The 11,847-nt window shown below is 47.7% G+C and overlaps 1 protein-coding gene across 1 annotated transcript; it reads right to left on the bottom strand.

Annotated features, from left to right (window-relative positions):
- Positions 1-682: 682 nt before the first annotated feature.
- IL37 (interleukin 37) lies at positions 683-10,835 on the bottom strand. Its single transcript, XM_021925213.2, has 5 exons — positions 6,457-10,835; positions 5,697-5,759; positions 2,319-2,438; positions 1,783-1,925; positions 683-1,002 (listed from the first exon to the last, which is right to left on the bottom strand). Exons 1-5 carry the CDS (start codon positions 6,614-6,616, stop codon positions 754-756), a joined length of 735 nt encoding a protein of 244 aa, XP_021780905.1. The 5' UTR covers positions 6,617-10,835; the 3' UTR covers positions 683-753.
- Positions 10,836-11,847: the final 1,012 nt, after the last annotated feature.

An 11,847-nucleotide genomic window follows, 5' to 3' on the forward strand; every position in this document is an offset into this window, starting at 1 on the left:
GAAGCGATTATTATTGCTTGTAACTGAAGAGCTAAAAGTAATAAACTAATTTCCAGGCCTCCGTCCCCTATATCCACCCCCTCATTCTGTTTCCAGGCCCTGATTTCTGTTCGACCAGCCTTCCTCTCCCCCATTATGAGGATCTGAGCCCTGCTTAGTGATAGGACCATGCCCTGTTGACAGGCCTCCCAGACACTAACTGGCTGCTCACCTGGTCTCCTGGCTATCATCTGAGCCAGATTCCTTGTCTCTGTGTCTTTTCCACAGGTCAGGTCACCCTGCTCCTTATCTGGGACCCAACTACCCCTTTTCCGTTATCACTTGGCTGGATCGTGACTTGCTGTTACATTTCTTTCTTGCACACTGTACCCTAGACAGAGACTCAGCCACTTCCGCCCCAGGATCAATGCCCTCAGAACTTAACAAACCCCAGTGGAAGGACTAATTCTAGAGCACAGCATGCACCCAGCTGCTCCTTCCTGCTGCAAGTATCGCACTCAGACTGGCCACATCATAGCATATGACACACACGTGGATGTCTGATGGTTCAGGATAGCAGTACGCAAGCAGAAGCTGGTCTCTTTCCAACCCAGAACTCTGTAATTAAACAAGCTTCTTGCTGTATTCTAAAAACACAAATCCTTAAAGTATGAATGAGAAATGAAACCCACTGACATAAAGGTTAGTGAGCAGATTTTGTGTTTTATATAACTAGTTCGAATTAGCAAGGAAGGCATTTGATGGGGCAGTTTCCTAATCGCTGACCTCACTGGGGCTCATTTCAGCTTTGCAAACTGGTTGAAATGAAAATTCAATGTGTTTCCTGTTCTCAAATTTGTCTGTCACTCCAACAGGTTCATTACAATTGCAGGAGGTGCAGATGAACCATCCGGGGTGAGCTGCCGACTCCAGCATGTTCCGGGAGCCCACCTGAGCCCTATAAAAGATGAAGGGCCGGCGTGCTGATTCCTTTAGGGCAGCCAGCTTCATCAGTTTCTTCTTCTGTGAGGTAAAAGAGATTAATTAGACAGCGCAGGCTTTGAGAGGCAGAAAAACCCAGCACATGTGCTCATCCTCTGGGCCTTTACGCAGGAGAGGAAGAGAAGAGGGAAGGCAGATGGTCCTTGGGGAAGATGATGTGTCAGCCTTGGTACTGGTATTTAAGGGATGAGAAGCAATCATGTCTTCTTTTCCATACCTTCTTGTCCCCCAAATTAAAAATACATTGAGACAAAGAGAGAGATGTAAGAGTCAGATGGACACCAAAATCTCAGCTCTATAGTTGTTAAAGTTCGTTTAGGGAATATGGCCTAGATCTATATCCAGTTGAGCTTCCTAAGATTTCTCCCCTCAAGTGAAAGGATGCTCCATGCAGGACGAAATTTGCAGAGCAGGCACACTGCCCTCCGAGTGCTCCCTCACACCCTCCTGCCCCACAGCAGCACGCCAGGGTCCTGACCCAATTGTGCTGCTTGCCACATGGAGGGCCCCAGCAGGAGGGGAGCGCCACCCGCCCAGGGCCAGGGCCGGTGAGCCCAGGAGAGGAGAATGGGTGCTCAGTTCCTCCTTGTCTCCCTGCTGTGTGGAGTCCCTCCTTCCCTAGAAGGGGCAAGGTACCAGAGAAGAAGGTATGGGACTCTTCTGCCTGGTGCTTCCAGAAAGGTGGATGTCCCTGTAATATTGGCCAAGATAAGAATTTGCAGAAAAGCGAGAGGCATTGAGGATCTTGGCCTTTTACTTCGGAGTAGCCAAAGGCACAGGAATTTGAGCTAGAATTCTCACCTTCAACTGAAGGGATGGATGACTTTGTCCTTTATCCTTGTCACAGGAGAGACAAAACTCCCCTTTAGAGACCCCCAAGAGAATCGGACTTCCTTTCTCCGCAGAGGCTGAGCTCAAGGATGAGGCTAACGCAAAGAAGATCTCTGGAAAAAGACAGTCAGAACATGTGTGGATTCTGAGAGCAGGGAAAGGTCCCTCCTGTCTGCTGGGGTTTCAGGCCTGGTGCGCAGCCCCTCTCCCCTTGACTCTGTGGCCCACATCTCCCTCCATCACACCGGTTTAAGCTTCCTCTTCTTCCAACAACCTAAGTGTCTGCCTCCTTTTTTCCCACCCTTCCAGAAAGACTCTGGTCATCGCTACAGATCTGGTCATCGCTAGAGACCCTTCCTCTGATGCCCTAGTTCCTGGGGCCTCTCCTCCCCGCTTCCACCACCTGCTGGAGATGGGGTATGGTATAGCACGGAGCTGAGCCCACCTGGAGGGAGGCCTTACCCTGCTGAGTGGGGACAGAAAACACAGCCAAAACCGAGAGTCACCTGGGCGTATGTAGTTTTTATCTGGAACTGCTATGAGATTCCCAGAGTCCACGACCAGTACTTTGTGATCCTGGTCGTGAATGCTGAATTTCTTCGGGTTTAAGTTCTTCACCTTTGGACCTAGATCAATATCACCAGATATCAACACTTCACATCGAGAATGAAAGACTCAGTCTTCTCTCCCCACATCCAAGGGCCCCAGCCTCAGCTCTCCACCCTGCCTGTGGGCTCAGACATCACAGTCACTGAATATTTCTTCCACTCCTGGGCTTTCTATCTCGCTGGGACAAGCAATCTAGCATTCTGTGCAAGCACATGGGTTCCAGATTTGGACAGATGGATTCAAATCCAAGCTCTGCTGTAGGACAGAGGACAAGTTACTAAATCCCTCCAAACCTCAATGTCCTCATCTGTGAAATGAGAGTAATAACAGCACCTACTTGAGAGAGGAATTATGAGAACTAAAATGCTTACTCAAATTAAGTAGCACTTAGCCTGAGCGAAGAAAATGTCTGACATATAAAAAGGACTCTTTATAATCATTGTTTTTCTTAACTCTCTTTTTTGCACCCTCTGATTGGAGGCATCATTCCATCAGCAGTGCCTGGAGTGGGACAGATCCCTGCACTGGCCAGTCTAAGGGAGTGGTGATGGGAGAGTTGGGAGGGTTGGAGGCAGGAAGCCTCCAGGAGCCTAGCACAGTGCAAGGTTGGGCTTTAGCGGCTCCTTTGAAAAGCCACAAATCTTGCACCTGGCCCTAGAGGAAGAACTTCTAGCGGCAGGACCAGCCACAACAGTCCTCAGAGGGTTCTTAGGCGTGGGCTCCTAGCAACTCATTTGGGCCAGGTCTGCCTAGAGTAGGGTCTTAAAAGGGAACCTTCCCTCCTGGCCTCTGATTGGACAGGTGACCCTCACCTCCACAAAGAGCTCAGGCACTTGTTTGATAAAGGGCAGGGGCCCCCAGGCTGGGCCAGTGACTGTCAAGAATGGGTGGGTGGCTGGAAAATGGCAAATGTGACAATATGACAACACGGTAACCACCACACTATGGGAAGCTATAATATGGGTATCTGTGGTAGGCAATTCTAATGTAGAGAATAATTCTAAGGTGCCATTCTCCCCCCATGCCATAAGCACATGGCCTCTGCCTGGGTTTCTCATTGTGGAATGTCCTCCTGGTCTCCTCATGCCTAGAGAGAGGGGACGACTCCTCCTGTAACACCGGCTCTCCTGCCACCTCCTCCCTGCAGCCCTCCTCAGCCTCCTCTGCACAGGCTGGCTTCCTCTCTGGTGCTGCAGCGCTCTGCACTCGTCAGTGGTACCTGCACACAGGTATTGGCATCCTTGTCTTGCTGCCCTATAGCACTGTAAGCTCCCCAGGAGCAGGCTCCCTGTCTGACTCACCTGTGATCCTTCACCTCCCACCCTGTAGTGCCCCAAGCATCGTGGACACTCTCAGTGTCTATCGAAGAGATGGCTGGCCCCAGGCAAGATCCTAAGTAACTCCCCAGTGATATGGGGTCAGATGAGATCCATGGTTCTCACCCCTGCCTTCCATCAGAATCTCCTCGGGAGCTTTTCTGGGCCCACCCCAGACAGTCTGAGTTCATGGGGCAGGTGCAGGTTGACTGAGAGTCACTGAGCTAGCTGAACTCTAAGCCTTTCCATTTCCCACACTTTAATGTGCAAGAAATCACCTGCAAACTATGGTTCAGTAGGAGTGGGGGGTGCCAAGGCTCTGCCTTTCTGATGTGCTCTCAGAGCTGTGGGTGCTGCTGGTCTGAGGACACCCTTTGAGTGGCACGGCCTAAGCCCGTGGCTCTCAACCCTGGTGCACACTGGGAATCACCTGGTGGGTGGTATTTTAAGACCATGGATACCTGGGCCTCACACTCCTGAGATTCTCATTCACTTAGTCCAGGGTGAGACTGGAAAATGCTATTTTTAAGAAGCTACTTTTCTAGCACTATCATCTTACTTTGTACCTCTTAAGTGCTTCTTAAAGCTGTTCTTTCCTTTTGTTTCTATCACAGCCTGACATAGGATCTCAGCGTCTCACATGCAGACCAGTTCACTGTCCTCCTAATTGGTGTTCTTGCTCATGATCCTTGACCCCAAATCTTTCTCAAGGCCACTCTGAAGCTGTGAGTGGTTTCAAGGTGCTGGCAGTTGTTTTCTGTAGGGAAGTTGTACTCCAACAGCAGCAGTAACATCAGTGCCAGCGCCGGCTTTAAGGCACCAGTAATTTTCTGCAGGGCAGTAGCCCTCAGACTTTCAAGATGCATCTCGACAACCTGGAAGGCTTGTTAAAGCAGCCCCCAGAGCCTCAGCCCCCTGAGTCTCTGATGCAGGAGGTGGCTGGTGGGGCCTGGGAATCTGTATTCCTCACACTTCTAGGAGCTGATGCTGCTGACGTTTGAGGACCAGACTTGGAGAACCACTTCTCCCAGATTTGAAGGACATCCCAGCCCTGACAAGGAGAAGTCAGGACAGGCCCGACAGAGAGGCTTGTGCACTTGGTTCCACCTGAAGTGGACACAGTGCAGATCCAAAGCCAGCAATGGTGTAACTACAACAAAACCAAAACATCAAAGGTCACTGCAGCAGCAGCGGTGGAGCAGTGACAGCAGCCTCCCCCTACTGTGCCAGGCGCCCTTACACACCTGGTCCCATTTGTCCCCTCTGCCACTTTACCAGTGAGGCTCAGTCTTCATGCATCCACCTGCACTAGAGCTGGGGCTCAGACTGAGGTCTCCTGACTCTTTCCTGAGAAGAGGAGGTGACGGGAGCCTTAAGCCTGAGTCAAGCAGACAGATGTTATAGTACCTTTAAATCTCCACATCTGTCACTGACTACCTGTGTCACCTGGGGCAGGGAATCTCCGCTGTCCGTCTCGGTTTCCACGCCTGAACAGTGGTAATGTTCACAGTTTCCTACTGGGGTGTTGTGGTGTTCAAATGGCAGCATGAGAGGAAGGTTCAGTCTCCGAAGGCGCCGCCCTGAGCCCTTAGTGGTGTGGGCGTCCCTGCACCCCTGCTGGTCACGTGGCTGTTTGTCATCGGTGTTGGGAGGGGGTCTGTGTCTCCAGTCTCTTGACTATGATCAGAAGAGGCACCTGGAAGGTTCCCAGGCACAAACTCTTCCTTGCCCTGTGCCTCTTAGCAGGTGAGCATCACCTGCCCCTCCCCGGGCTCATCTTTCCCAGAGTTCTCTCCTGATGGGATTTGCTTCCACAAAAGAAAGACTTCAGCCCCATCCAGCACCCTTAGGTGTCCCCAGTCTACAATTCTCCCACCCTCTAAGAGGGCCCAATGGCGCCATCCCCCATCCCCACCCTCGCACCTCAGCCACCCCCATCACCTCACCCTGGGGCCTTACTTGTGTGAACAAAATTCATGGAGGGGAGGCTTGGGCCTGGTTCCAGGGGGCTTCCAGCCAGGTCTGCAGTCAGACACAGTGAGGTTAGCATATGCAATTGGGATTTTCCAAGGATTTAGGGGTATCAAGGACCGTGTAATTCCCTCTTCTGTGTATGTGCTGAGAAATACTACAGCAGCATGATAGTAATGACATTAAATCATAGCTTCCCTCTTCAGAAACGTAGAATAGAGATGAACTGGCTCAGGGGTTTGGCCTCTGGCATACTACAAGCCTCTCCCCTCACACCTCAGTAGACAGTCATTGGGTCAAAAGCCTCCTCCTATTGTCCCCCAAGGGCAGCACCCAACTGCATTCCTCATGGAGTACTCAGATGCCCTGTGCCTGGGTCATATTTTCAACCCAGCCTCAGAGAGTCACTTCTCATCAGAGGTTTCTCTTCCACTTGGGAAGGTTGGGAGGGAAGAGGTGCATTTTGAAGGATATGCAACCATCCAGTTGGCAAACAGGATACTAAAGCCCCAAATCTGTAGGTGAGGACGATCCTTCTATCTACCACCTTATGTGCCTGGACACTGAAGCAAAGCTTCCTTTTCCCTTCCAGAATTTCTCTTGTCTAGTTATTTGTCCAGGGAAGTTTGAAAGCTCACTGACTGTGCATGGTCCGCAGGAAACAGCTGGGTCTGTGCACAGCACCTAGCAAAGTCCTGCTCTAGGAATTACACTTTGGCCCTGAGGTGGATTTCTACAAGAACCTTACCTTCTGAGTAGCACTGGGGTTCATCTTTTTCTGAGTAGCACTGGGGTTCATCTTTTTCTGAGTAGCACTGGGGTTCATCTTTTTCCCAGTCTTCAGAGCCCATTTTCACTCCTGAGTTCTCCCCCACAAAGGACATTTTCAACGCTGAGTTATTACTCATCAGAAAATGGAATGAAGTCCAAGGCCTAAGGAGATAGGAAGGGGACCAGTTATGGCATCTTCTGACCCCAGGACACCTTGCTGGATGTCCCTGGTGCTGAACATACCACTGGCCTTGCTCTCTAGTTAGAAATGCTTGCTGCAACCAGAAAGGCCCCAAGGGGCCAGACCATGCTCTCCTGCCTGTCACTCCTTCAAAGTAGAATTTTCTGAACTGTGAGTCACAGTGCTAACACACGGGGTGCAGTAGCATTTTTGTGGATCTCGGCATTTTATAAAAATAAAATAAAAAAAGTTAAAAGTGCATTGCTCTAGTCTTGGGGCTGGCACACTATGGCCCTTGGCCAAATCTGGTCCCTGACTGTTTTTTTAAATAAAGTTTTATTGAAACACAGCCAAGCTCTTGTTTACATATGGTCTGTGGCTGCTCTGAGGCTACAATAGCATGGTTTAGTAGTTGAGAGATCATCTGGCCAGCAAAGCCTAAAGTACTTACCATCTGACACCTTCTATAAAAGTTTGCTGAGTCTCTGCAGTAGCCTAATCTTTGCCTAACAAAAAGCAGTTGCTCTGCAACCTCTTTTCATGAAAACCTAAGCCACTAACGGTCCCAGGAGGCCCAATCCCTAATATCTTAGGATAGGATTGACTCACATGACTTGCCTCATTGGGAGGGGTTGGAGGAGATATATTTATATATACAAATTCTGCACACCCTATCTCAGTTGACAAAGAGCCTTCCACAACATCAGCCCAGGCCAACATAGGACAGAAGTAGAGCAAAAATTGGTATTCCCATCTTACAGATAAAAAAATCTGAAGTTAAGTGACTTGTTCAGGATCATATTACTTCTAAGATTGCAGAGATAGGCAGTTTGTGTACAAACCCAATCCTTTGAGAATGGTTTAGGAGCGAGACAAAGGGAACAAAATTGTTCATGCAAAAAAAAAAAAAAAAAAATGACAAGGAAGGGCTTCAGGACTCAACAATAAGGACGGTGAGCAGGCGCAAGTAGGTAGAGCTGATGCGTCTTTAAGGACAGGGATATCTGCTATTTGATTTTAACCTGTTTGTGGTTTGGCAGTATCCCTGAATACATGAAGCACAACTGCCTTTGTCATGTTGGGGTAAATCAAAGGACACAAAAAATTGGAGGCACTTGACTGAGAATGTGGCAGGCAGAACATCAGAGCAAGAGATGTCTGACAGAAATGCAGGTGTCCAAAGACATAAAGATACTGTGGTGCTGCTCAGGGACAGAAGGATGCTTACAGGCTGGAGGACCTGGGGTCATCCCTGGGGGGTACTCATGAAATCGGCTGCTTGTATTAAGATAAATGCAGGGAGCTTTCACGGAACTCCCTAAAGAAGCAGTGCATCTGGCCATCTGAAATCCATCTCTTTGCACTCAAAATCTGTTCCCAAGGACCAATATTTTCTAGACTCTGAAGTCAGTCTCCTGAGCCTTCAGAGAAGGGATTTCCAAGGTTTGCGCGTTTCCTAAGCTAGTGTCTGCCTGGCCCTCCAGCAATGCCCTACTTGTTGGCGGAAGCCCTCCTGGGAGAGAGCAGGCTGCTACTGGGGCTGAGAGCAAGGTGTTCTGGGCAGGTCTCCGAGATCACATTTAGAAATTTAGATGTGCTTCCAGTGGAGATAAAAAGCAAGGGTCGAGATGGCCAGATGCTACTCTACTTCCCCATCCATGCCTGTTGGTCTTGAAAGCGAGCACAGGAGGACCACCTACCTGGGCCAGGGATCCTCGTGGTCTGTGGCTCTGTGTTGGGACTCCTGGAGCTCTGTTTGCTTCAGTTCTCAGGATCCTTTACCTGAACGAGCTAGGTCTGGAACTCATTTATAATCATAGCCACTCAATAGTTTGTGAGTGGCTATGCAAACACAACACAGTATTCCTTTAGCCAATAATAAATAGCATCCTCGGTTATCAGTCATCACTCATTTCCTGCTATTTTCCATGCCAAGGGTATAAACAAATTCCTGTGGGGGTAGTGCCACTCTGCTAAGGACTGTGCCACACCCATTCAACACATTTCAAGGCACTTGTGATAGATCAGGTGGCTTCCGGTCCAGTCTAATAACAGAGGTATAGAAAACAGAGGAGAGTGAAGGAAAGAGGGTACACAGAGTTTAGAGCAGCCAATGAGCCTGGGAGGTTCGAGGAAGCCCTTGTTCTCATGATGGTTCTTTGCCCCAATCCCAGAGTTCATGCAACTGGAGTCCCCATGTCCCAGAGAAAAATGTTCTCCTTTCATGTCCCCTTCCAGGTACACTCCGGGATGCACTGACAGTGCCCTATATCTCTTCTGTGTCCCCTCTTCTTCAAAGGTGACATGCAAAGGAACCTTCCTTGATCAAGCCCTCCAAGGACTAGCTTCCTTCTACAGCCCATTAGCTATTTACCTGCATTTCCTTGCATTTTTCCATTGTATTTGCCCTTGTCAGTTACTGTGTATGGCTATGTTTTACAACGCCACACACAGCTGGTCAGTATGAAGGGAAATCCACATAACCAATTAAGGTAATAGCTTCTGGACCACCAGCAACAGCATGTCAATAACACAGGAACAACAGGCCAGCACAATAGTCAACCACCATGCTCTCACTGTGCCAGGTCTGGGCTCAGCCCATTTCTTTCTTTTTCTCCAGCCAAATCCTTTGATGACCCTGGGGGTAAATACCATCCTTCCTGTTTTACATACAAAAGGCAGCGCAGTTTAAAGAGGATGTACAATTTACCCAAGATCACATCCTTAGTTACTGGAAAAACTATAACCCAGGGCTTTCTGAGCATGCTGCAGCCTCATCTCTTAAACTTCACTGAAGACTGTGGTCTCATCTTGTAGCCTTTCTTCACACACACATTTATGTAACATACAAATACAAGAATGTGTCTGACAAATTATTTTGCAAGATACATTTCCCACTTAATGTATCTTGACTTTTCTACTCAATATGATATCTCAAACATCATTCCATTTCATCAATACTTTTCTACAATAGTATATCTAATTACTGCAAGGTATTCCATTATTTGTCTAAAGACCTGGAAAAATGTTATTCCCTTGATGGCTAGAATAAAAATCCCTGATTTGTCTGTTAAAATCCCAATAAGGAGACACATATCTTTAGAGAACTTCTTGATAAGCCTCTTGGGATGGGATGAGATTGTGAAGGAAAAGAGGAAGTAAACATTTTAAAAAGTCAAAACAAACACTAACTTATCTTCTAAGAAGGTGGTTGGGGTAACTGTGGGCACTTCTGTGGTACTGACTTCTGGAATGAATGAGGATGTGAGTGTGGGGGCAGCAGGTCCTTGCTCTCAGAACAGGGAAAATGGAGATGCAGGGAGGGTGCCATGTTGTGGTAGTTGCAATAGAGACTTGTAGAGATTCAGCCGAGTGGTTCCGGAAAGGAAGGGAAATGAGAGAGAAGAGTTTGTCTGTAATAGGGGTTGCTACATAGTGTAGTATGGAGTATTCATAAACCTTTGCCTTTATTATCCCATATAAAACCTCAGTAAGTTCGATTATCTGTACCAATACTGATATACAAGGGACACTGTTTGTTTGTAGGAGGTTGAAGCTCGAGAGAATAAGGAGCAGCTAACTTGTATGTCACATATGGACAGATCATAGTTTAACCCTCAATTTTGAACATTTGCGTTATTTTCACTTTTACGCTATTATATGTATGAGATATATATCTATATACACATATATGCATACATAATTCTGTGCTTAATATGCTGTCCAAATCTTTGCATATATCATTGATTACTCCACTAGGATAAATTCCTACATGTGTAAATGCTAGGCCAAAGGACATACATATTTTATTTTATATACTTTTTAAAATTTTCTATCTTACAGTGATTTTTAAGGACTCCAATTTATTGAAAAAAAAAATTCACTTTTCTAACTACTCACTGCAGAGGCAATCACCATTCAGACTTTTGACAGGTAGCTGAGTTCCTGTGTGTATGTTTCTGTGGTATGTGTGTGTTTGGGGAGATGCATGATGCATGTATGCTTTGTGTGTGTATGTTTTGTGCATATGTATTTTCATGTCATGTATAGGGTTGAGAGGTGAGGCCAGATGGACTTCCTGGGTCTAGAGGGGACTTGGGGAACTTTTCTGTCTTACAAGAGGATTGTAAAACACACCAATCATGAACTTTTCTGTCTTACAGGAGGATTGTAAAATGCACCAATCAGCGCTCTGTAAAATGCACCAATCAGCAGGAGTCTAAAAGTAGCCAATCACAGGGAGGATTGAAAAAAGGGCACTCTGATAGGATGGAAACGGAACATGGGAGGGGCCAATAAGTGAGTAAAAGCTGGCCTCCCCAGCCAGCAGCAGCAACCCGCTGGGGTCCCCTTCCAGGTTGTGGAAGCTTCCTCCTTTTGCTCTTCACAATAAACCTTGCTACTGCTCACTCTTTAGGTCCGTGCCATCTTCAAGAGCTGTAACACTCACTGCAAAGGTCTGCGGCTTCTTTCTTGAAGTCAGCCAGACCACGAACCCACTGGCAGGATCTATCTCTGAACACAGGTTTGTGGGCATGTTTGGTGTGTATTGTGTGTATATATTTTGTGTGTGTGTTGTGTGTTGTATGTGTTGTGGGTATGTATGTTTTTATGATTTTGTGTGTGTGTGATGTGTGTGTTGGGCGGGGAGAAAGGCCTTTGGTTCCTTTGTATCCACAGCAGGAGACAGGGCTCAGCATGACTAGACATTTGCAATTGATTTATTTACATGAAAGGTATCCCCTTTTGCACTTTAGGCCGAAAATAAAACGGTGTAGTAGAGCGATGCTCCTCCATTTGAACCAGCCTCCTGCATTCAAGGTGGCGGATGTGCTGAGAGACATCCAGGAGTTGTTTTAAGAGGATTACCAGATGGTTCTGGAATTCCATCCATTCCCAAGGATACTCTTTTGATATTTCTGAACAGATTTGACCCCACTGAGAGATTCCACCTTTAAAGAAATTCAAGTGGCCACTTGCCAGCAAAGCCAGGTAAGCTGACACGAGGAGACGGACAGCACATGCTGCGAGGCATTCCCTTCATCAGACACAGCTCCTGCCCAGCGTGGGAAGCCAGGGTCCTGGACACTTTGTGGGGCCAACGCTGCTGCTCCTTGGGTGACACTGCAAACAGCATGTGTCCCCAGGTCACTGGCCATCCTCTCTGATACCAGACATTTTGGCATT

This window comes from Papio anubis, chromosome 14 (genome assembly GCF_008728515.1).
Source record: "Papio anubis isolate 15944 chromosome 14, Panubis1.0, whole genome shotgun sequence".
In the NCBI taxonomy this organism is placed as follows: Eukaryota; Metazoa; Chordata; class Mammalia; order Primates; family Cercopithecidae; genus Papio; species Papio anubis.

What these genes read in the sequence shown, in the direction of transcription:
- IL37 (XM_021925213.2), bottom strand. Translation starts at nt 6,616, where the DNA reads ATGAGTAATAACTCAGCGTTGAAAATGTCCTTTGTGGGGGAGAACTCA. An exon ending in ACCCCAGTGCTACTCAGAAG is followed by an intron (nt 5,760 to 6,456) that starts GTAAGGTTCTTG and finishes GTCTGACTGCAG; the next exon opens with ACCTGGCTGGAAGCCCCCTG. An exon ending in CATGAATTTTGTTCACACAA is followed by an intron (nt 2,439 to 5,696) that starts GTAAGGCCCCAG and finishes ATATTGATCTAG; the next exon opens with GTCCAAAGGTGAAGAACTTA.